Consider the following 26,418-nt stretch of genomic DNA (forward strand, 5'->3'; position numbering starts at 1 on the left):
TGGAGACACAGGCTGCCCATACTGATGGAGACACAGGCTGCCCATACTGATGGAGACACAGTCTGCCCATACTGATGGAGACACAGGCTGCCCATACTGATGGAGACACAGGCTGCCCATACTGATGGAGACACAGGCTGCCCATACTGATGGAGACACAGTCTGCCCATACTGATGGAGACACAGGCTGCCCATACTGATGGAGACACAGGCTGCCCATACTGATGGACACACAGGCTGCCTATACTGATGGAGACACAGGCTGCCCATACTGATGGAGACACAGTCTGCCCATACTGATGGAGACACAGGCTGAGACACAGTCTGCCCATACTGATGGAGACACAGGCTCATACTGATGGAGACACAGGCTGCCCATACTGATGGAGACACAGTCTGCCCATACTGATGGAGACACAGTCTGCCCATACTGATGGAGACACAGTCTGCCCATACTGATGGAGACACAGGCTGCCCATACTGATGGAGACACAGGCTGCCCATACTGATGGAGACACGGGCTGCCCATACTGATGGAGACACAGGCTGCCCATACTGATGGAGACACAGTCTGCCCATACTGATGGAGACACAGGCTGCCCATACTGATGGACACACAGGCTCATACTGATGGAGACACAGGCTGCCCATACTGATGGAGACATAGTCTGCCCATACTGATGGACACACAGGCTCATACTGATGGAGACACAGGCTGCCCATACTGATGGACACACAGGCTGCCCATACTGATGGAGACACAGGCTCATACTGATGGAGACACAGGCTGCCCATACTGATGGAGACATAGTCTGCCCATACTGATGGACACACAGGCTCATACTGATGGAGACACAGGCTGCCCATACTGATGGACACACAGGCTGCCCATACTGATGGACACACAGGCTCATACTGATGGAGACACAGGCTCATACTGTAGACAAACTGTAACTGCCAGCATAAAGGGAACACAGTGGTGGTTCCTGAGTTAATGAAGCAATTAACATCCCATCATGCTTAGGGTCATGTATAAAAATGACACGTTGCCCATTATTTTGGCTACCATGGCTAGAAGAGATCTCAGTGACTTTGAAATAGGGGTCTCAAAGGAGCACAGGGGGTTTAAAAGGTGTGTGTGTGTGTGTGTGTGTGTGTGTGTGTGTGTGTGTCTGTGTGTGTGTGTGTGTGTGTGTGTGTGTGTGTGTGTGTGTGTGTGTGTGTGTGTGTGTGTGTGTGTGTGTGTGTGTGTGTGTGTGTATGTGTGTGTGTCTCAGTCACCAGATCTCAATCCAGTTGAACACTTATGGGCGGTTCTGGAGCGGTACCTGAGACAGCGTTTTCCACCCAATTATGGATTTTCTTGTGGATGAATGGTGTCGCATCCCTCCAATAGAGTTTCAGACGCTGTTCTGGTGGCCCAACGCCCAATTAAGAGTTACCTGTAGATCTAGCAGAACATATAAAGGACAGTTCAGGGTCATGTTCATTAGGCACCAACGGGAAGAAACCACACTGAAACAGGGAGGGATTACCTGGACATGTGCAAGAACAAACGCTCATTTGCGAAGCGCTTAAAAAACAAATATGTTGCGTTCGCTAATGAACACGACCCTGCTAATGATGAGCAGGGTAGGATAGCAGCCTTAGCCAGAGAAAATACATAGCAGATACCAGTTATTACTTCAATAAAACGGACGATCTCAACCCTCAGTTAGATTTTCTCTTTTGCACCTGGGTTTGAGTAGCGGAGTGTGTGTGTTTGCTGTCTGAGGTTTCTGATGGTGCTCCAGGCTAAGCTAACGCTACAGTTTATCTAAGACATCAGTGAAATGAAGCCTAATTATACACTGTAAACCACAGGGCATTCTTGGCGGGCATTCATTTGCGTTTCGCTGTGTAACTTGTTCAAGCAAGCTTTCTCATTCCTGTGTGTGTGTGTTTGTGTGTTTTTCCTGAGAGGAAAGCTCTGCTGGTGTTTATTGTAAACCGAACTGGTGACTTTTGCCCCACATTCTGATGACATCCTGGTGCTACGGCTCAGTGGCAGCTGGGTCATCTCATAACAGAGACCTCAGACCCACAACACACACACACACACACACACACACACACACACACACACACACACACACACACACACACACACACACACACACACACACACACACACACACACACCTTCCTCCAGGGAGACAGGAGAGGATTGTGTGTAGAGGACAACCTGGTGGTTCCTCAATGTTTTTTTTGCATCATTCCTCACTGCTCCTTGACATACTTTAGTAACTAGGAGGATCCTCTCACTGCTCCTTGACATACTTTAGTAACCAGGAGGATCCTCTCACTGATACTTTATATACTTTAGTAACTAGGAGGATCCTCTCACTGATACTTTATATACTTTAGTAACCAGGAGGATCCTCTCACTGATCCTTGACATACTTTAGTAACCAGGAGGATCCTCTCACTGCTCCTTGACATACTTTAGTAACCAGGAGGATCCTCTCACTGATACTTTATATACTTTAGTAACCAGGAGGATCCTCTCACTGATCCTTGACATACTTTAGTAACCAGGAGGATCCTCTCACTGCTCCTTGACATACTTTAGTAACCAGGAGGATCCTCTCACTGATACTTTATATACTTTAGTAACTAGGAGGATCCTCTCACTGCTCCTTGACATACTTTAGTAACTAGGAGGATCCTCTCACTGATCCTTGACATACTTTAGTAACCAGGAGGATCCTCTCACTGATACTTTATATACTTTAGTAACTAGGAGGATCCTCTCACTGCTCCTTGACATACTTTAGTAACCAGGAGGATCCTCTCACTGATACTTTATATACTTTAGTAACTAGGAGGATCCTCTCACTGATACTTGACATACTTTAGTAACTAGGAGGATCCTCTCACTGATCCTTGACATACTTTAGTAACTAGGAGGATCCTCTCACTGATCCTTGACATACTTTAGTAACCAGGAGGATCCTCTCACTGATACTTTATATACTTTAGTAACTAGGAGGATCCTCTCACTGCTCCTTGACATACTTTAGTAACTAGGAGGATCCTCTCACTGCTCCTTGACATACTTTAGTAACCAGGAGGATCCTCTCACTGATACTTTATATACTTTAGTAACTAGGAGGATCCTCTCACTGATACTTGACATACTTTAGTAACTAGGAGGATCCTCTCACTGCTCCTTGACATACTTTAGTAACTAGGAGGATCCTCTCACTGCTCCTTGACATACTTTAGTAACTAGGAGGATCCTCTCACTGATACTTTATATACTTTAGTAACTAGGAGGATCCTCTCACTGATACTTGACATACTTTAGTAACTAGGAGGATCCTCTCACTGATACTTTATATACTTTAGTAACTAGGAGGATCCTCTCACTGCTCCTTGACATACTTTAGTAACCAGGAGGATCCTCTCACTGATACTTTATATACTTTAGTAACTAGGAGGATCCTCTCACTGATACTTGACATACCTTAGTAACTAGGAGGATCCTCTCACTGATCCTTGACATACTTTAGTAACTAGGAGGATCCTCTCACTGATCCTTGACATACTTTAGTAACTAGGAGGATCCTCTCACTGCTCCTTGACATACTTTAGTAACTAGGAGGATCCTCTCACTGATCCTTGACATACTTTAGTAACTAGGAGGATCCTCTCACTGATCCTTGACATACTTTAGTAACTAGGAGGATCCTCTCACTGATCCTTGACATACTTTAGTAACTAGGAGGATCCTCTCACTGCTCCTTGACATACTTTAGTAACTAGGAGGATCCTCTCACTGCTCCTTGACATACTTTAGTAACTAGGAGGATCCTCGCACTGCTACTTTATATACTTTAGTAACCAGGAGGATCCTCTCACTGCTCCTTGACATACTTTAGTAACTAGGAGGATCCTCTCACTGCTCCTTGACATACTTTAGTAACTAGGAGGATCATCTCACTGCTCATTGACATACTTTAGTAACAAGGAGGATCATCTCACTGCTCATTGAAATACTTTAGTAACAAGGAGGATCCTCTCACTGCTCATTGAAATACTTTAGTAACTAGGAGGATCCTCTCACTGCTCATTGAAATACTTTAGTAACTAGGAGGATCCTCTCACTTCTACTTTATATACTTTAGTAACTAGGAGGATCCTCTCACTGCTCATTGAAATACTTTAGTAACTAGGAGGATCCTCTCACTGCTACTTTATATACTTTAGTAACTAGGAGGATCCTCTCAATGATCCTTGACATACTTTAGTAACTAGGAGGATCCTCTCACTGATCCTTGACATACTTTAGTAACTAGGAGGATCCTCTCACTGCTCCTTGACATACTTTAGTAACTAGGAGGATCCTCTCACTGCTCCTTGACATACTTTAGTAACTAGGAGGATCATCTCACTGCTCATTGAAATACTTTAGTAACAAGGAGGATCCTCTCACTGCTCATTGAAATACTTTAGTAACTAGGAGGATCCTCTCACTGCTCATTGAAATACTTTAGTAACTAGGAGGATCCTCTCACTTCTACTTTATATACTTTAGTAACTAGGAGGATCCTCTCACTGCTCATTGAAATACTTTAGTAACTAGGAGGATCCTCTCACTGCTACTTTATATACTTTAGTAACTAGGAGGATCCTCTCACTGATCCTTGACATACTTTAGTAACAAGGAGGATCCTCTCACTGCTCATTGAAATACTTTAGTAACTAGGAGGATCCTCTCACTGCTCATTGAAATACTTTAGTAACTAGGAGGATCCTCTCACTTCTACTTTATATACTTTAGTAACTAGGAGGATCCTCTCACTGATCCTTGACATACTTTAGTAACTAGGAGGATCATCTCACTGCTCATTGAAATACTTTAGTAACTAGGAGGATCATCTCACTGCTCATTGAAATACTTTAGTAACAAGGAGGATCCTCTCACTGCTCATTGAAATACTTTAGTAACTAGGAGGATCCTCTCACTGCTCATTGAAATACTTTAGTAACTAGGAGGATCCTCTCACTGCTCATTGAAATACTTTAGTAACTAGGAGGATCCTCTCACTGCTCATTGAAATACTTTAGTAACTAGGAGGATCCTCTCACTTCTACTTTATATACTTTAGTAACTAGGAGGATCCTCTCACTGATCCTTGACATACTTTAGTAACTACGAGGATCATCTCACTGCTCATTGAAATACTTTAGTAACTAGGAGGATCATCTCACTGCTCATTGAAATACTTTAGTAACTAGGAGGATCCTCTCACTTCTACTTTATATACTTTAGTAACTAGGAGGATCCTCTCACTGATCCTTGACATACTTCAGTAACTAGGAGGATCATCTCATTGCTCATTGAAATACTTTAGTAACTAGGAGGATCCTCTCACTGCTGATTTAAATACTTTAGTAACTAGGAGGATCCTCTCACTTCTACTTTATATACTTTAGTAACTAGGAGGATCCTCTCACTGCTCCTTGACATACTTTAGTAACTAGGAGGATCATCTCACTGCTCATTGAAATACTTTAGTAACTAGGAGGATCCTCTCACTGATCCTTGACATACTTTAGTAACTAGGAGGATCATCTCACTGCTCATTGAAATACTTTAGTAACTAGGAGGATCCTCTCACTGCTCATTGAAATACTTTAGTAACTAGGAGGATCCTCTCACTTCTACTTTATATTCTTTAGTAACTAGGAGGATCCTCTCACTTCTACTTTATATACTTTAGTAACTAGGAGGATCCTCTCACTGATCCTTGACATACTTTAGTAACTAGGAGGATCCTCTCACTGCTCATTGAAATACTTTAGTAACTAGGAGGATCCTCTCACTTCTACTTGATATACTTTAGTAACTAGGAGGATCCTCTCACTGATCCTTGACATACTTTAGTAACTAGGAGGATCCTCTCACTGATCCTTGACATACTTTAGTAACTAGGAGGATCCTCTCACTGCTCCTTGACATACTTTAGTAACTAGGAGGATCCTCTCACTGCTCCTTGACATACTTTAGTAACTAGGAGGATCCTCTCACTGCTCCTTGACATACTTTAGTAACTAGGAGGATCCTCTCACTGCTCATTGACATACTTTAGTAACTAGGAGGATCATCTCACTGCTACTTTATATACTTTAGTAACCAGGAGGATCCTCTCACTGCTCCTTGACATACTTTAGTAACTAGGAGGATCCTCTCACTGCTCCTTGACATACTTTAGTAACTAGGAGGATCATCTCACTGCTCATTGAAATACTTTAGTAACAAGGAGGATCCTCTCACTGCTCATTGAAATACTTTAGTAACTAGGAGGATCCTCTCACTGCTCATTGAAATACTTTAGTAACTAGGAGGATCCTCTCACTTCTACTTTATATACTTTAGTAACTAGGAGGATCCTCTCACTGATCCTTGACATACTTTAGTAACTAGGAGGATCATCTCACTGCTCATTGAAATACTTTAGTAACTAGGAGGATCATCTCACTGCTCATTGAAATACTTTAGTAACTAGGAGGATCATCTCACTGCTCATTGAAATACTTTAGTAACAAGGAGGATCATCTCACTGCTCATTGAAATACTTTAGTAACTAGGAGGATCCTCTCACTGCTCATTGAAATACTTTAGTAACTAGGAGGATCCTCTCACTTCTCATTGAAATACTTTAGTAACTAGGAGGATCCTCTCACTGCTCATTGAAATACTTTAGTAACTAGGAGGATCCTCTCACTTCTACTTTATATACTTTAGTAACTAGGAGGATCCTCTCACTGATCCTTGACATACTTTAGTAACTAGGAGGATCCTCTCACTTCTACTTTATATACTTTAGTAACTAGGAGGATCCTCTCACTGATCCTTGACATACTTTAGTAACTAGGAGGATCATCTCACTGCTCATTGAAATACTTTAGTAACTAGGAGGATCCTCTCACTGCTCATTGAAATACTTTAGTAACTAGGAGGATCCTCTCACTTCTACTTTATATACTTTAGTAACTAGGAGGATCCTCTCACTGATCCTTGACATACTTTAGTAACTAGGAGGATCATCTCACTGCTCATTGAAATACTTTAGTAACTAGGAGGATCCTCTCACTGCTCATTGAAATACTTTAGTAACTAGGAGGATCCTCTCACTGCTGATTTAAATACTTTAGTAACTAGGAGGATCCTCTCACCTCTACTTTATATACTTTAGTAACTAGGAGGATCCTCTCACTGATCCTTGACATACTTCAGTAACTAGGAGGATCATCTCACTGCTCATTGAAATACTTTAGTAACTAGGAGGTTCCTCTCACTGCTCATTGACATACTTCAGTAACTAGGAGGATCCTCTCACTTCTACTTTATATACTTTCGTAACTAGGAGGATCCTCTCACTGATCCTTGACATACTTTAGTAACTAGGAGGATCCTCTCACTTCTACTTTATATACTTTAGTAACTAGGAGGATCCTCTCACTGATCCTTGACATACTTTAGTAACTAGGAGGATCCTCTCACTGCTCCTTGACATACTTGAGTAACTAGGAGGATCATCTCACTGCTCATTGAAATACTTAAGTAACTAGGAGGTTCCTCTCACTGATCCTTGACATACTTTAGTAACTAGGAGGATCCTCTCACTGATCCTTGACATACTTTAGTAACTAGGAGGATCCTCTCACTGCTCCTTGACATACTTGAGTAACTAGGAGGATCATCTCACTGCTCATTGAAATACTTAAGTAACTAGGAGGTTCCTCTCACTGCTCATTGACATACTTTAGTAACTAGGAGGATCCTCTCACTTCTACTTCATATACTTTAGTAACTAGGAGGATCCTCGCCAAGTCACCACATTAATAAACTTTATTGATCTCCAGTGGGGAAGTAGCGTGGTCATGACTGTCATTCTTGGCATCGTGGCTGCCAGGACAACACCACACACACACACACACACACACACACACACACACACACACACACACACACACACACACACACACACACACACACACACAGTGCACAAAGATCTCTCACAAGCACACAAGTATCCTTTAGTCAAAATCCTAACAATCTTTCTCTCCCTGACACATAAGCATTTCTCAACTGGTGTTAAAGTGGGGGTTTCCCCTAAGCCCAGTTGCATAGTCAGTCCATCAGTGCCCTACCTTTGGCAGCTGTGTCGTCCACTTTGTAACGTGTATGTATGTGCCTTCCGCTGTGTAGTGTGTGTGTGTGTGTGTGTGTGTGTGTCCGCTATGTAACGTGTGTGTGCATGTCCGCTGTGTAAACAGCCGTCAGATAGCAGCTGTTCATGATTACACCATACTTCCACTTTCTTGTCTTTCAATTCTTCCAGCAGCCATTCATGAATACCTCCTACACCAAGACCCCATGTCCAACAGCCTTTCATGAATACCTCCTACACCAAGACCCCATGTCCAACAGCCTTTCATGAATACCTCCTACACCAAGACCCCATGTTCAACAGCCTTTCATGAATACCTCCTACACCAAGACCCCATGTCCAACAGCCTTTCATGAATACCTCCTACACCAAGACCCCATGTCCAACAGCCTTTCATGAATACCTCCTACACCAAGACCCCATGTTCAACAGCCATTCATGAATACCTCCTACACCAAGACCCCATGTCCAACAGCCTTTCATGAATACCTCCTACACCAAGACCCCATGTCCAACAGCCTTTCATGAATACCTCCTACACCAGGACCCCATGTCCAACAGCCTTTCATGAATACCTCCTACACCAAGACCCCATGTCCAACAGCCTTTCATGAATACCTCCTACACCAAGACCCCATGTCCAACAGCCTTTCATGAATACATCCTACACCAAGACCCCATGTCCAACAGCCTTTCATGAATACCTCCTACACCAAGACCCCATGTTCAACAGCCTTTCATGAATACCTCCTACACCAAGACCCCATGTCCAACAGCCTTTCATGAATACCTCCTACACCAAGACCCCATGTTCAACAGCCTTTCATGAATACCTCCTACACCAAGACCCCATGTCCAACAGCCTTTCATGAATACCTCCTACACCAAGACCCCATGTCCAACAGCCTTTCATGAATACCTCCTACACCAAGACCCCATGTTCAACAGCCTTTCATGAATACCTCCTACACCAAGACCCCATGTTCAACAGCCTTTCATGAATACCTCCTACACCAAGACCCCATGTTCAACAGCCGTTCATGAATACCTCCTACACCAAGACCCCATGTTCAACAGCCTTTCATGAATACCTCCTACACCAAGACCCCATGTTCAACAGCCTTTCATGAATACCTCCTACACCAAGACCCCATGTCCAACAGCCTTTCATGAATACCTCCTACACCAAGACCCCATGTTCAACAGCCTTTCATGAATACATCCTACACCAAGACCCCATGTCCAACAGCCTTTCATGAATACCTCCTACACCAAGACCCCATGTTCAACAGCCTTTCATGAATACATCCTACACCAAGACCCCATGTTCAACAGCCTTTCATGAATACCTCCTACACCAAGACCCCATATCCCCTGAGCAGAGCCTGAGGTCCCACTCACACATATATGTATTCACGTGTGTGTGTGCACAGAAACACACACAACAATGAACACACAAACACGCAGTCACACAAACACACCACCAAAACACACAAATACACACGCCCGCCCGCCTATACCCCACACATCACCAGTCAAGGGACCCCTCTCCATGGCAACTGTAAATGAAAACATCCTGAAAGGGGCTCCAGTGAGTGGCGGATGCTGGCCCCTGGCTGCATTGTCAGGGAGGAGAATCTGGCAACCTGCAATCACAGTCCCCCCATTCATCTCCTCCTTACTATTACTTCAGTCAGGATCTACTGCATCACAGCTTCCGCTCCTTTCAGCTGTGACTGGCACATTGGCATGAGATAGTGCTGCTTGGCGGTGTGGCACAGTGACCAGCCGCGCACGTGTGTGTGTGTGTCTTTGCTGTCTGTCTGTAATGAATCTTGCTTGACTCAGTGTCTGTTTGACTTTCAGGTCCTGGATGTGCGTCCAGAGACAGAGTCGGTGCTCTCTGAGGGGACGAGGGTGTGTGCCTACTGGAGCGAACGCTCTCGCTGCCTATACCCAGGCAACATACGCCAAGGTGAGAGATACTGGATCACTTTCTCTGTGTCTGCATTCCTCCATTTGTGTTATTATTTATTTGATTCATTTAGCAATTTATTCACTTTGACTATTTCACTAACAATTCCTGTGGTTCCTGTTTAAATGTGTCTCTACTTTCTGCAGGTGGTTCTGGGGAGGAGGGGAAGCAGGGAGGTGTAATGGTGGAGTTTGATGATGGAGACAGGGGGAGGATCTCCCTCCTAAACATCCGCCTCCTCCCCCCGGGCTACCAGATCCACTGTGAGTGTCTCTTTTGTTTCACTCTGTCATCCACCTTGTATGCTTACAGGGTTACTAACTATACTAGACCTTCTAATTACAATTATTAGGAGACCTTATAAGAGACCTTCCAGTCACATTATGAATCATGAACAATATCTTGCTGCATTTGAGACATTACTATGACTTTATTGACCAACTCAGTGGCCCTGACGTTAGTGTCTGCCCTGTAATTGGAAGGTTGGGAGTTCGATCCCTAGCCAAGGCATAACAAAGACCGAAAAAATGGGCCCCAATGCGCCTCTGCGTGGCACTGAGCATTAAGGAGATAGATTTGGGGGTAAGGCCCTACGATAGACTAACATCCTGTCCAGGGGGTGTACTTGTACATCAAGCTGCCTCGTGCTACAGAAACAGGAGATAGACTAGCATCCTGTCCAGGGGGTGTACTTGTACATCAAGCTGCCTCGCGCTACAGAAACAGGAGATAGACTAACATCCTGTCCAGGGGGTGTACTTGTACATCAAGCTGCCTCGCGCTACAGAAACAGGAGATAGGCTAACATCCTGTCCAGGGGGTGTACTTGTACATCAAGCTGCCTCACGCTACAGAAACAGGAGATAGACTAACATCCTGTCCAGGAGGTTACTTGTACTTCAAGCTGCCTCACGCCACAGAAACAGGAGATAGGCCCCTACTCCTATGAGCCATTCCGGCTCACACTAGCCAAGGCTTGTGCAAAGCTACTTACTTATACGTATTACTTATGACAGTGATTATGCAGGTGTATGATAGAGATGTATTCACCCTCCCCTTCCTGTCCCTCTGTAGGTGCGGAGTCGTCCCCTGCCCACCTGGTGTCTAGCGGCCGGGCGGCTCGGAGGAGCTTCAGTCTGGAAAAAGCCCCGCTGAGTGAGAGAGTCTCGGAAAGACAGGCCAGCACAGAGCCTGTCAGGAGACGACCAGGTCAGACAAGATCATCCTCATACATGCTTTATATCCTCTCTATTTGAAAAACAAATGATAGTATATTTAGCCTGATGGGACGCAGAAAAAGTGTGTTATTCATTTCTTGTAACCTCTTGATCTTGTAAAGGTATATGTAGTGTGAACTGATTGGTGACTTACCAGACATTCAATTGGTTTGAATTGCAGGGAGACCCAAAGGTTCAGGGAAGAAGAAGAACCTGTCAGACAGCAGCAATAAGAACGCAGCCCCTCTGCTCAGCTGGCCGGCTGTGGCCGTCCCCAGGAAGAGAGCCTGTGAAAATCTGTTCCAGCTCAACGGGACTCCCAGGAAGGCCCTGAGGGGGACGAGGGAGGCCCACCTGTTCCCCCTGCCCCCGGCCCCTGTCTCTGCCCCAACCAAGGGCCTGTTCAGCAGCAGCTCCTTCGAGGTTGACTCCTTCAGCAGCATCGCTAACGGCTACTCCTCCTTCTGTAGCACCCAGCCCACCGGCATGTCCCTGGGTTCCAGGACCGGGCCCTATGTCCAGAGACGGAGGCCCGGCGAGGTTCCACGGAGCAGCAGGAAGAGCGGTCAGGAGTTCCTGGTCAAACTGGATCACGAGGGGGTGACTTCACCCAAGACGAAGAACAGCAAGGCCCTGCTGCTGCTGGGCGGTGGTTCTGGGTTCGGGGCCAAAGGCGTGGGCGGCCTCCCCAGGCCTGAGGCCTACTCCCACCCAGTCCTGCTGGTCAAGGACAACAGGAAGGCAGGTTCTGCCTCGAGGGCTGAGCTCCTCCTTAAGGGTGCCCCTCCTCCACAGAGGAAGGCTTCTCCCTCCCTGTCTATGGGGGAGTACGGTGTCGGCGAGCTGGGTCTCAGCTGCCATCGGGACTGCCACAGCTCCTACTCGGACCTGGACGACGAAGAGGAGGAGGAGAGGAGGAGGAGAAGGGCGGCTGCGCTGGCCACAGCAGCCTCTGGAGGCCTGAGGACGGCGGGAAGCTTTCTCTCGCGCCTCTCCGTCTCATCCTCTTCCTCTGGTTCCTCAAGTTCATCCAGCTCAGGCTCCATGTCCAGTTCCAGCCTGTGCTCCTCGGATAACGACTCGTCCTACAGCTCGGAGGATGAGGAGAGCTCCACGCTGCTGCTACAGAGCTGCCTGTCCTCCCACCATGGCCTGCTGCAGTCCCCTGAGCCCCCGGCCCCAGCCGGACCCCACCAGGGCCAACAGTCCTTCGTGGCCAAGGCCGTGGCCGTATCCAACACCAAGGGAGGAGGAGCCACCAACGACCACAGTGCCAACAACAAGCTTCTCAAAAGGAAGGAGTGCGGCAGCTCGTCCCCCTCCAAACCCCCCAGAGACCTGGTGAAGAGGCAGAGGATTATCCCCGATGATGCAGGACCAAGACCCAAGATGAACACGTTCCTACCGGGAAGACAGATGTGGAGGTGGTCGGGGAACCCCACTCAGGTGAGACAGGGGTTGATCTTTTTTTAAACGGAACAATTCTGTGGTCATTAAGGTTATGCCAATCTATTCCTGCCCTAACCCTCTCACAATCCTCCATATCATAGGTACATGAGACCCTAACTCTCTCACAATCCTCCATATCATAGGTACATGAGACCCTAACTCTCTCACAATCCTCCATACAATAGGTACATGAGACCCTAACCCTCTCACAATCCTCCATAGCAGAGGTACATGAGACCCTAACTCTCTCACAATCCTCCATATCATAGGTACATGAGACCCTAACTCTCTCACAATCCTCCATATCATAGGTACATGAGACCCTAACTCTCTCACAATCCTCCATAGCAGAGGTACATGAGACCCTAACTCTCTCCCAATCCTCCATAGCAGAGGTACATGAGACCCTAACTCTCTCACAATCCTCCATAGCAGAGGTACATGAGACCCTAACCCTCTCACAATCCTCCATACAATAGGTACATGAGACCCTAACTCTCTCACAATCCTCCATAGCAGAGGTACATGAGACCCTAACCCTCTCACAATCCTCCATATCATAGGTACATGAGACCCTAACTCTCTCACAATCCTCCATACAATAGGTACATGAGACCCTAACTCTCTCACAATCCTCCATAGCAGAGGTACATGAGACCCTAACCCTCTCACAATCCTCCATATCATAGGTACATGAGACCCTAACTCTCTCACAATCCTCCATAGCAGAGGTACATGAGACCCTAACTCTCTCACAATCCTCCATACAATAGGTACATGAGACCCTAATCCTCTCACAATCCTCCATATCATAGGTACATGAGACCCTAACTCTCTCACAATCCTCCATATCATAGGTACATGAGACCCTAACTCTCTCACAATCCTCCATACAATAGGTACATGAGACCCTAACCCTCTCACAATCCTCCATAGCAGAGGTACATGAGACCCTAACTCTCTCACAATCCTCCATATCATAGGTACATGAGACCCTAACTCTCTCACAATCCTCCATATCATAGGTACATGAGACCCTAACTCTCTCACAATCCTCCATAGCAGAGGTACATGAGACCCTAACCCTCTCACAGTCCTCCATACAATAGGTACATGAGACCCTAACTCTCTCACAATCCTCCATAGCAGAGGTACATGAGACCCTAATAGCCCTCTCACAATCCTCCATATCATAGGTACATGAGACCCTAACTCTCTCACAATCCTCCATACAATAGGTACATGAGACCCTAACTCTCTCACAATCCTCCATATCATAGGTACATGAGACCCTAACCCTCTCACAATCCTCCATATCATAGGTACATGAGACCCTAACTCTCTCACAATCCTCCATAGCAGAGGTACATGAGACCTCTCACAATCCTCCATATCATAGGTACATGAGACCCTAACTCTCTCACAATCCTCCTACCTAACATAGTACAATCTAATAGCATCAGTAAAATCTGTTGAAATCAGACCCTAACTCTCTCACAATCCTCCATACAATAGGTACATGAGACCCTAACTCTCTCACAATCCTTCATATCATAGGTACATGAGACCCTAACCCTCTCACAATCCTCCATATCATAGGTACATGAGACCCTAACTCTCTCACAATCCTCCATACAATAGGTACATGAGACCCTAACTCTCTCACAATCCTCCATAGCAGAGGTACATGAGACCCTAACTCTCTCACAATCCTCCATAGCAGAGGTACATGAGACCCTAACTCTCTCACAATCCTCCATATCATAGGTACATGAGACCCTAACCCTCTCACAATCCTCCATAGCAGAGGTACATGAGACCCTAACTCTCTCCCAATCCTTCATATCATAGGTACATGAGACCCTAACTCTCTCACAATCCTCCATACAATAGGTACATGAGACCCTAACTCTCTCACAATCCTCCATATCAGAGGTACATGAGACCCTAACTCTCTCCCAATCCTTCATATCATAGGTACATGAGACCCTAACTCTCTCACAATCCTCCATACAATAGGTACATGAGACCCTAACTCTCTCACAATCCTCCATATCATAGGTACATGAGACCCTAACTCTCTCACAATCCTCCATACAATAGGTACATGAGACCCTAACTCTCTCACAATCCTCCATACAATAGGTACATGAGAACCTAACTCTCTCACAATCCTCCATAGCAGAGGTACATGAGACCCTAAAGCCCTCTCACAATCCTCCATATCATAGGTACATGAGACCCTAACTCTCTCACAATCCTTCATAGCAGAGGTACATGAGACCCTAACTCTCTCACAATCCTCCATAGCAGAGGTACATGAGACCCTAACTCTCTCACAATCCTCCATAGCAGAGGTACATGAGACCCTAACTCTCTCACAATCCTCCATATCATAGGTACATGAGACCCTAACCCTCTCACAATCCTCCATAGCAGAGGTGCATGAGACCCTAACCCTCTCACAATCCTCCATAGCAGAGGTACATGAGACCCTAACCCTCTCACAATCCTCCATAGCAGAGGTACATGAGACCCTAACTCTCTCACAATCCTCCATATCATAGGTACATGAGACCCTAACCCTCTCACAATCCTCCATAGCAGAGGTACATGAGACCTCTCACAATCCTCCATATCAGAGGTACATGAGACCCTAACTCTCTCACAATCCTCCATATCATAGGTACATGAGACCCTAACTCTCTCACAATCCTCCATACAATAGGTACATGAGACCCTAACCCTCTCACAATCCTCCATACAATAGGTACATGAGACCCTAACTCTCTCACAATCCTCCATAGCAGAGGTACATGAGACCCTAACTCTCTCACAATCCTCCATATCATAGGTACATGAGACCCTAACCCTCTCACAATCCTCCATATCATAGGTACATGAGACCCTAACCCTCTCACAATCCTCCATACAATAGGTACATGAGACCCTAACTCTCTCACAATCCTCCATAGCAGAGGTACATGAGACCCTAACTCTCTCACAATCCTCCATAGCAGAGGTACATGAGACCCTAACCCTCTCACAATCCTCCATATCATAGGTACATGAGACCCTAACCCTCTCACAATCCTCCATATCATAGGTACATGAGACCCTAACTCTCTCACAATCCTCCATATCATCGGTACATGAGACCCTAACTCTCTCACAATCCTCCATAGCAGAGGTACATGAGACCCTAACTCTCTCACAATCCTCCATAGCAGAGGTACATGAGACCCTAACTCTCTCACAATCCTCCATAGCAGAGGTACATGAGACCCTAACTCTCTCACAATCCTCCATATCAGAGGTACATGAGACCCTAACTCTCTCACAATCCTCCATAGCAGAGGTACATGAGACCCTAACTCTCTCCCAATCCTTCATATCATAGGTACATGAGACCCTAACTCTCTCACAATCCTCCATAGCAGAGGTACATGAGACCCTAACTCTCTCACAATCCTCCATAGCAGAGGTACATGAGACCCTAACTCTCTCACAATCCTCCATATCAGAGGTACATGAGACCCTAACTCTCTCACAATCCTCCATAGCAGAGGTACATGAGACCCTAACTCTCTCCCAATCCTTCATATCATAGGTACATGAGACCCTAACTCTCTCCCAATCCTTCATATCATAGGTACATGAGACCCTAACTCTCTCCCAATCCTTCATATCATAGGTACATGAGACCCTAACTCTCTCACAATCCTCCATATCAGAGGTACATGAGACCCTAACTCTCTCACAATCCTCCATAGCAGAGGTACATGAGACCCTAACTCTCTCCCAATCCTTCATATCATAGGTACATGAGACCCTAACTCTCTCACAATCCTCCATACAATAGGTACATGAGACCCTAACTCTCTCACAATCCTCCATACAATAGGTACATGAGACCCTAACTCTCTCACAATCCTCCATAGCAGAGGTACATGAGACCCTAACTCTCTCACAATCCTCCATACAATAGGTACATGAGACCCTAACTCTCTCACAATCCTCCATAGCAGAGGTACATGAGACCCTAACTCTCTCCCAATCCTCCATAGCAGAGGTACATGAGACCCTAACTCTCTCCCAATCCTTCATATCATAGGTACATGAGACCCTAACTCTCTCACAATCCTCCATACAATAGGTACATGAGACCCTAACTCTCTCACAATCCTCCATACAATAGGTACATGAGACCCTAACTCTCTCCCAATCCTCCATAGCAGAGGTACATGACCTTTAGAGCCGCACTATTGACCAGAGCTACAAACTACTTCAGGTGACTTTAAGCACGCCTAGACTGGTATTCAATCCAACACAATCAACCTGTGCACTGAGGGTGACTTCTAAACCTGTGCACTGAGGGTGACTTCTAAACCTGTGCACTGAGGGTGACTTCTAAACCTGTGCACTGAGGGTGACTTCTAAACCTGTGCACTGAGGGTGACTTCTAAACCTGTGCACTGAGGGTGACTTCTAAACCTGTGCACTGAGGGTGACTTCTAAACCTGTGCACTGAGGGTGACTTCTAAACCTGTGCACTGAGGGTGACTTCTAAAGGGGATTTCTCCTTGAGCTGACAGCCACGTAGTTTACAGCAACGTGATCTCCGTAAAACATCAGGGAAATGTCTTTTAGAAGTGTATCGTATTGAACAGGACGTTTATCTGAGTTGGATTGAATCCCCCTAGTTCCTAGACATGACTGTGTTCTGAGTGTTCCTGTGTCTCCACAGAGGCGGGGGCTGAAGGGGAAGTCCAGGAAGCTGTTCTACAAGGCCATCGTACGGGGAAGGGACGTGGTGCGAGTGGGCGACTGTGCCATGTTCCTCTCTGCCGGCCGGCCCCACCTACCCTACGTGGGCCGCATCGAGAACTTCTGGGAATCGTGGAGCTCCAGCATGGTGGTGAAGGTCAAGTGGTTCTACCACCCAGAGGAGACCAAGTTGGGCAAGAGGCACCGCGACAGCAAGGTACATCCACATTCAGGTTTAGACCACTCTATTGCCATTTGGGCTGCAAAATCCAGGTTTTAGGAACTGGGCATCCTTCAACTGGGATTTCTGGAAAACCTGGGAATTTTGGGAATTTTAGTTGGGAATGTGCCTTGATGTTTCACAAGCAATAAAACATCTGTTATTATACCAATCGTAGTGCACAGGTTGTTAATCTGTTTGAAACGCGACCATACTGTAACATTACAGGGGATAGCAAGCTGTCATAGTCTTTTGGTATCTCAGCATATTATGGTTTCAGAGTTGAAGTCGATTGAAAATACTGACGTTTGCTGTTCTCTCTCTCTCTCTCGCTCTCTCTCTCTCTCTCGCTCTCTCTCTCAGCACGCTCTGTATCAGTCGTGCCACGAGGACGAGAATGACGTCCAGACAATCTCCCACAAGTGCCAGGTGGTGAGCCGCGAGGAGTATGAGCACATGGCCCGCGGCCAGAAACTCAGCAGCAGCGTGACCACCCAAGGCCTGTACTATCTGGCTGGCACCTACGACCCTACCAGCGGTCAACTGCTCACTGCTGAGGGGGTGGCCATCGTCTGCTGAGCTGAGGACATCTTGTCCTTAGGATACTACTGAACCACCCATCTGATGGGAAATGAAGGTGAAGGTCCCCGCAGCTTTGCCTGAAGGTGCCCATGGCCTGACTCAGTCCGTAGGAGGGTTCCCAGATGGGTTAGTCCTGGAGGAAGTGAAGGTCAAGGTGCCTGTGGCTTTGCCTGAAGGACCCCTGGCCTTAGTCAGTGCTGACTAGTGGTGGACGTCAGGGCCAAGGCAGGGCTGTCCCCTGTCTACACTGGATATCTCAACACACATGGCTGCTAGACTGGGGTCTAGTTAGAAGAAGGGGAGGAGGTAGCCATTCACAGCAGTGAACCCCATTCTGCTCACACCCTCACTGGGTAACTGAAGACAAAGATCTGGGTCCTGAACAACCAGGATCCAGGAGGTCAATGAGACCAGACTGACTTTCCATTGGTCCAACTTAACATCTCTTTAGTTTAGACTGAGGATGTTATGTTTGAGGGACTGTTTCACACCTCATCTTTACACCACTCACCCATCATAGGTCACCAAATTAGAGCTGAACGTAGGCTTGGATTGGACAGTTCAAGGCACCATTAGGTCCCTCCGGAACAGGCCTGTGGTTGCCTCATTTCAGCTGAGTGCGTGAGTGAGTGAGGTATGGGATGTACTCTCCATAGTTCGTCTTCGTGATTCCAGGGATGTTAAAATATGTATAAGATATCGATGATAAAGATGTAAATATTTGGAATAATTTTTCCAGTCAAGCCATACACTTCAGTACCTCTTGTCTCTCTTATGGATCAGGTGTATACTGTACAGGTCAATTATCTGTTATTTTTGTTGTTGTTGTTGTCTATATGTATATAACAACTATTTTATATAGAAGTATATATGAAAGGTATCTTTCCATGTTTTTTTATTGATTTATTTTTCTATGAGGGGTGAATATGGCTCTTTGTGTTTTTTTTGGGACGATGAGCTGAAGATGTAAAAGTGTTGCACTACATATGCCCTGCTGAGACAGACAGACAGACAGACAGACAGACAGACAGACAGACAGACAGACAGACAGACAGACAGACAGACAGACAGACAGACAGACAGACAGACAGACAGACAGACAGACAGACAGACAGACAGACAGACAGACAGACAGACAGAGAGAGAGAGAGACAGAGAGAGAGAGAGAGAGAGAGAGAGAGGGAGAGCACAGAAATGAGAGAAGGATATGACAGGAGAGGTCTCTCAGAGAGAGGAGCCATCCTGTTGAAGTGTAAATGTGTCCTTAAATGTGTTACTTTCCACATGTGTTATTTTGTTTTATAACCATCTTTATTTATGTACTTTTCAGTTGTTCCTCGCTACATAGCAGATCCACGTGGACTGCATTCACGGGTTACAAAAGAATACTATTAACAAGTGAGAAATACAGATATTTACATATATTTATTTTTATTGGTATTGAAATACATTCTAATACTGCCCTGGCATCACTTTAAGTATGCCATTGTGGCATGCTCTCCACATTATTCAATTCAAAATGAGTTGGTCTGCATATGCAGGTGTATAGAAGCGCTATACTTCAAGTACACATTTTGACCTGTAAAAACCAAAGCTTCTACTCTGTAAGATCTTCATGAAGTACTATTGAAGTAGTACTTACGAAGAACATCAAGCAGCTGTGTTATTCAGAGATCACTGGGAACTTAATAATCAAACTGTTTCTCACTCTGAGAATACAAGACATCCCCCTATGTGCATATATGGCTTTGCTTTGTGACAATGGGTTTTCTTGCACACGTACCTGTAGCTCTGTGAGGTCCAAAGTCCCTGTGGTCAAAATTCATCAGTGACCTGAAACAGGTGGCTGATAAGGTCATACCAAGTTCAAGGTACTGTCAACATAAAAAAAAAAAGTTTGAATATTGACAATTTGTTGGAGATTCGTCAGTTGGGTTTATTGATGAATTAATAGACATGCCTCTTAATTAGGAACACACATGCACTCAATGTTAACGGTGAAGGACAATCAAATTCACAAAGCAATGGATATAGTTTAAAAGTCTCACTTAATCAAAATATTGCTTTTAAATGTTTTATTTTGTGCCAAATACATTTTGTCTCGGTCTCTGTCGTTTTGATATGCAATCCTGACTGTATTTTTATGTTCTTACAGTTTTTTATTTGCTCATCATCAACCTTTATTTATTGTCAATGTTGCTGTTTGCTCGTCAAGCCATGAGCTCTCTATGACAACGAGCCGTTGTTTCTCCATGTGATGTCACATTTGGATGAGTTAATAACAGTTTGGTCTTTGAAGAGGCCACGCAGTAAAAAGGAGTACAGGAACACTGGATTCTTCTCATCCACAAACGTCTCTGATTAACTCTATGTTTGGACCTGACCCTCCTGCTCTCTGTCTGCGGTGGCACGACTGACTACATCGCAGACGTTTCATTGCACCAACCATTAGTTATGCGCCACAGTCCGACATCAGATTGCTATGTCATATGATGTGGTTAGCAGATATGTTAAACACCTACACGAGTGTTGAGATCTGGCAGGTGTCTGCAATTTAGTCAGGCAGGAACGCCACCTATGACTCTGCACCCCGGGTTAGATCCCGGGCTGTATCACAACCGGCCGTGATTGGGAGTCCCATAGGGCGGCGCACAATTGGCCCAGCGTCGTCCGGGTTAGGGGAGGGTTTGGCCGGGGTAGGCCGTCATTGTAAATAAGAATTAGTTCTTAACTGACTTGCCTAGTTAAATAAAGGTTCAAAAAAGAAGGGGAAAGCTCCATCTCAGGGTCTTCAGTGTCTGTGACCCTAACTTCCTGAAAGATTGACCTCCCATTTGTTTCAAGCCACATTTTTTAACGGTCTAAGGCCGAGATGTGTGTGTTTGTGTGGCTGGGATGTTTGTGTGTGTGTGTGTTTGTATGTTTGTATGTGCATGCGTATGTATGTTTGTGTGTGCTTGCGTGTGCATGCGTATGTATGTTTGCGTGTGCTTGCGTGTAAGATACTGCATGCCTGTTAGAGGCCACTGGATATGATGAAATTAGAATGTAGTTTTGGAACTCCCGTGTCTTCACTTGTCTAGCGAGAAAGACAGCCTTAGCATTTTGTTTGGAGGCCAGGTGCTATATACTAAGATGGCTCAGAGAAGTTGCATTGAAGTTCAGTGATTGGGCAGAATATTGCAAAGGCTCATGGGCCAAAGAAAATCAGGATGCAGGAGCATCTTCCTTTTCGACTCACTTTTGGTTATAAGGGAAGGGAAATATAAGGTGTGAAAGGTATGCAGTCTCTCAGAGAGTTGTTACGGTAAATATTAACATCATTTTGACACATTATGTTTGTTATGGTTATTATTTTAATATTGTTAAATTGAATTTTCTCCTGCTATCAATGTTATAAAGACATGTAGATGTGTATAGCAAGTTTGGGGGTAAATGTTTTACAAATAAATACTTTAATAATATAAATCTGTAAAAACTGTTTTAGTATCAAGATTTTTTTATCTGGGTTATGAATAAATATCACAACTTAAAACGACGTATTATTTGTATTGCTAATTTATACACCTATGTCCGGCACCTATGTCTGCATGATAATTAATAATTTTTCTTGGTGAATTCTTTGATAACAATATGAATTAGCCGCTTGTGCTGTCCTTTATTGGCCAAAGAAATCTTGATCGTTGGTGCTGGTGAGACTGCTCTGTTTCGACCAATGAGAAGGGTGCTCTATGGTGGAATCTGGAGTGCCTTGCACCACGTTCCATGACTAACACGGATGCAGTGAATAGTGTACTCACAGTATGATGAGTGCAAGGTTGGGGTCAATCCCAATTTAATTTGAAATTCCAATTAAATTCTTCAATTCACTCATGAACTGGAGAATTTATGTTGAAATCAATTTGAATTTCAACAATGTTCAAGTTTTGGAATTGGAATTGAATTGGACTTGGACTTTTTATTTTAAATAATTTTAACTTGTACCTCTATAATTCCAGTATACTGTATCTAGGCTGCCTGAACCGTGACATGATCAGCCTGAAACCCTGGGGGAATTTAATTGGAATGGGAATTTGTGGAATTGTTGGGGATAATATTGAATTGGGAATTGAATTATTGGAATTTACCTAACATTGGAATTGAGAGGAATTGAATTATCTCTGAATTCCAAATCTGACCTGGAATTTGAATTGAATTAAATGGAATTTACAGGGAGAGGGAATTGAATTAGAATCAAATTTGTGGAATTAACCCCAACCCTGGAGGAGTGTCTGTGTGAGATTCCTCTTTCTCAGTCAGTTATCACCACACTGAAGACCCGTGGATTTGCACATACAGTTCTAACAATTGAGTTAAAACTGTTCAGTACTCAGTCAGTCAGTGCTTTCCCTCTGTTCTGCTCTCAGCACTGCCTCAAGGTCCAAGCTAAGGTGTCACCCACATCCCACATCCCACCAGCCATACATAGATCTACCATATCTGCACATTTGTGCGTTTCCTCGACAACTTGACAAAGACAATCTCCGTCACCAGACTCAAGTGAGATAACTTCGCTGTCATTACCGGAGGGTGGGCACAATATGGGTCACTGACCTTTCTCTCTGAGGGGCCTGGGGGTCCAGCGCCACATTTCCCTCCCCCCAACTCCTCCACTCCCCCCTGGCCCAGACCTCCCCCACCCTGGCTCAGACGGGGTTAATGAGACATCAGTCATCACAATCTCCACCAGTGGCCCCCAGTGAACACAAACACTGTCTGCTGTTTACTGTGAGCAGCCCTTTGTGTGCTAACCATGGCCACTGTCCCATGTCCAGGTCAGGGCTCGCTCTGCGTCATCACTGTAGGGGTGGTAGGATCTGGCTGGCCGAATCACCGTGGGGGTGGAGGGTGAAGGGTGAAGGGTGGAGGGTAATCACCAAAGGGGTGGGAGAGGCGCCTCAAGTCACCTCTCTGTGCTCCAAAGATATAAAATCAAAACAAAGACCTTTGAGTTCATTACAGGCTTGGGTAACTTCATGACAACATGTGTTTGAATATAAATCTTAGTAGCCTGCAGTACATTTTGTTATACAACCCTAAAAGCACAAAGAGTGATCCATTTTGTCCACAAGTGGTCAAAAGCTTCCATTTCTAAACACTTTTTCTGGACTTTGTCAAGCAACTAGTTACCGACATAAAACACAATTTACCATATCTTCTGTGTTAATATGGAGGAACGAAAATAAAATCTCTCTTTTGTATAATAATGGTGCCTATATGACCCATATTGGTGGCCATCGTACATGGTACCGGTATGTCAGATGAGCTCACTCGCCAATTTCTCAGACTAAGTATCACAGAAACAAAACACTTTGAATGAATAACAAAAACTTCTCCTGTTGCTATAGATGAAATGGATAACAATAACTGTTCAACCCGGGAAAAACATACAAAAACGTATATTTCTTTTAAATAAATGTGTAAAAATATATGCTTATTTTTGGGGATTAAAACCATTTGCTTGAGTAACAAAAAATCCACCCAAAACCACTAATTCTTATAATTTACAGTGTTAAATAACACTAATACGTGAGAACAATATTTTTTGTGATTTCTTTTCATTTTGTCATTATAATAAGGTTGGTAGCAACATGTGAAAATCGTTGTGGAAATCTGTTACGGCTCAAGTCAAGTACAAAACCCACAATGGAATGCTCTCTATGGGCTGGCTAGATAGCTAGCTAACAAACGTAGCTACACACAATAATACCAAAGTCAATATCTGCATGTGAAGTGGCTAGTTTGCTGTAAAATCGGCTAAACAAACTCCACTATCAATTTAGGAGTCTACTCCTATTCGTAAGTCGTACTCCTATTAACTTCCAGTGTAGTGAGGGAGACTTCATCTCAATGCTACATCATACCAGACACATTTCTGCCTGCTTTAACGGCAACAGCTCAGATACACATGAAAACTTGAAATGACCCCGGGAATCAATAGAACATCACTCAGAGATGTACAAAAACAATATAAATGTTCAAAATGGGTGAATCTTTCCTTTAATAAAATGAATAGTGTTACTGCTTGACAGGGTGACTCAGCAAGGTGCTGGAGGAAGTGAACGTGGCAAATGTATCATTCAAACACGGACTCTGACTGGGAATGTATTCAACCAAGAGAGACTGAAGCACACAACTCCTACAGAATCTTAACATATGTGTGTGTGTGTGTGTGTGTAAATTTGGACAAATCTCCCACAAGTTATTTTTTAACTCTACAAATAAAGTATCGTCCTCCTAATAGTCCATAGTGTTCGTTTATAGTGTTAGTCTATAGTGTTAGTCTATAGTGTTAGTTTATAGTGTTAGTCTATAGTGTTAGTCTATAGTGTTAGTCTATGGTGTTAGTCTATAGTGTTAGTCCATAGTGTTAGTCTGTAGTGTTAGTCTGTAGTGTTAGTCTATAGTGTTAGTCTATAGTGTTAGTTTATAGTGTTAGTCTATAGTGTTAGTCTATAGTGTTAGTCTATGGTGTTAGTCTATAGTGTTAGTCTATAGTGTTAGTCTATGGTGTTAGTCTATAGTGTTAGTCCATAGTGTTAGTCTATAGTGTTAGTTCATAGTGTTAGTCTGTAGTGTTAGTCTAACACTTGTTTCTCCTGCCATGGTCTAGATCCAGCCATGGCACCCCTAATCCATCTCTCTGTTGCTCATTACCAGTGGCTTGTACAGATTCTGTATCGGCTATGCTAGCTGAGCTTTCCACAGCATTATATGGGATTACTGTCTCTCCTCGCGACATATGATGTTCACATGCTTATGCAATGATGTAGCACTCTGTTGACACTCTATTGACACTAGACCTGGGTTGAAATACTATTTATTGTATTTCAATTACTTTCAAATACATTTTAAGGAAGTATTTAAAATGGGAATGCATTTGGATAAACATTTTGAAGACCAATCTTCTCTCCTACCTCTTCCTTCACTCTCCTCCCCTCCACTCTTCTCCTCCCCTCTCTTCTCACTCTGTATGCAGGCTCATCTCAGAGAGCGTTGCTGGGTGTCAACAGAAGGAATGCTACACTGCACAAATATCCACACCCCATAAATGTCTCGACCCCTGCCTGACCCTGTCTGACCACTGACCAGCTGGGGATTGAGGGGGGGTTACCGCTTTTACGATGATGAAGTTATGTGAAGGCAAGTCTATGTATTTACATGCCAATTACTTGTCCACTAGGGCAATGCGTGTGCTTGTTAACATCTAGTACAGTGGTTCCCACAGTGGGACCCCTGGGGGAACTTGGCCTATCCACTGCAGGTACTTGAGAAGACTCATGAAACCATAGGTCTACTGCACAAGGGGGTACGACAGGGGTACTCTGGAAAGAGCAGAATTCAGTTGGTGGAACAGTAACCGAAAAAGGTTGGGGACCACTGAGTACGGCTCCGAACATTGGGGGTTCAATTCCAGTTCTAGGCAGTGTTTAAAAATAATTTTTAAATTCTCAAGGTTCGTTTTGGTTTTGACGAGTGAATGACGACTGTCGTTGCGTTCTACTAGTCTTAGTGTTACTAGTGGTAGTCTGTTGTGGTAGTAGTGGTAGTAGTGGTAGTGCATAGCGTTACTAGTGTTAGTAGTGTTAGTAGTGGTAGTGCATAGTGTTAGTAGTGTTAGTAGTGGTAGTCTATAGGGGTAGTAGTGGTAGTCTATAGTGGTAGTAGTGGTAGTACATAGTGGTAGTAGAGGTAGTAGTGGTAGTCTATAGGGGTAGTAGTGGTAGTCTATAGTGGTAGTAGTGGTAGTACATAGTGGTAGTAGAGGTACTATATAGTGTTAGTCTATAGTGGTAGTAGTGGTAGTAGTTGTAGTCTATAGTTTTAGTCTATAGTGGTAGAAGTGGTAGTCTATAGTTTTAGCAGTGGTAGTAGTGGTAGTGGCGGTAGTCTATAGCGTTAGTAGTGGTAGTAGTGGTAGTCTATTGTGTTAGATATGGTAGTAGT

The 26,418-nt window shown here is 44.6% G+C and overlaps 1 protein-coding gene across 1 annotated transcript in view; it reads left to right on the top strand.

Moving 5' to 3' along the window:
• Window positions 1-19,519, top strand: part of LOC120036735 (BAH and coiled-coil domain-containing protein 1-like) — a 31,750-nt gene extending 12,231 nt beyond the window's left edge. Inside the window, exons 8-13 of the mRNA XM_038983106.1 lie at window positions 10,089-10,197; window positions 10,344-10,460; window positions 11,272-11,406; window positions 11,596-12,860; window positions 17,611-17,847; window positions 18,214-19,519. Coding sequence (XP_038839034.1) covers window positions 10,089-10,197; window positions 10,344-10,460; window positions 11,272-11,406; window positions 11,596-12,860; window positions 17,611-17,847; window positions 18,214-18,429 — 2,079 coding nt within the window. The 3' untranslated portion in view covers window positions 18,430-19,519. The remainder of the gene's footprint in view (window positions 1-10,088; window positions 10,198-10,343; window positions 10,461-11,271; window positions 11,407-11,595; window positions 12,861-17,610; window positions 17,848-18,213) is intronic.
• Window positions 19,520-26,418: the final 6,899 nt, after the last annotated feature.

This window comes from Salvelinus namaycush, unplaced genomic scaffold, assembly GCF_016432855.1.
Source record: "Salvelinus namaycush isolate Seneca unplaced genomic scaffold, SaNama_1.0 Scaffold1457, whole genome shotgun sequence".
NCBI lineage: Eukaryota > Metazoa > Chordata > Actinopteri > Salmoniformes > Salmonidae > Salvelinus > Salvelinus namaycush.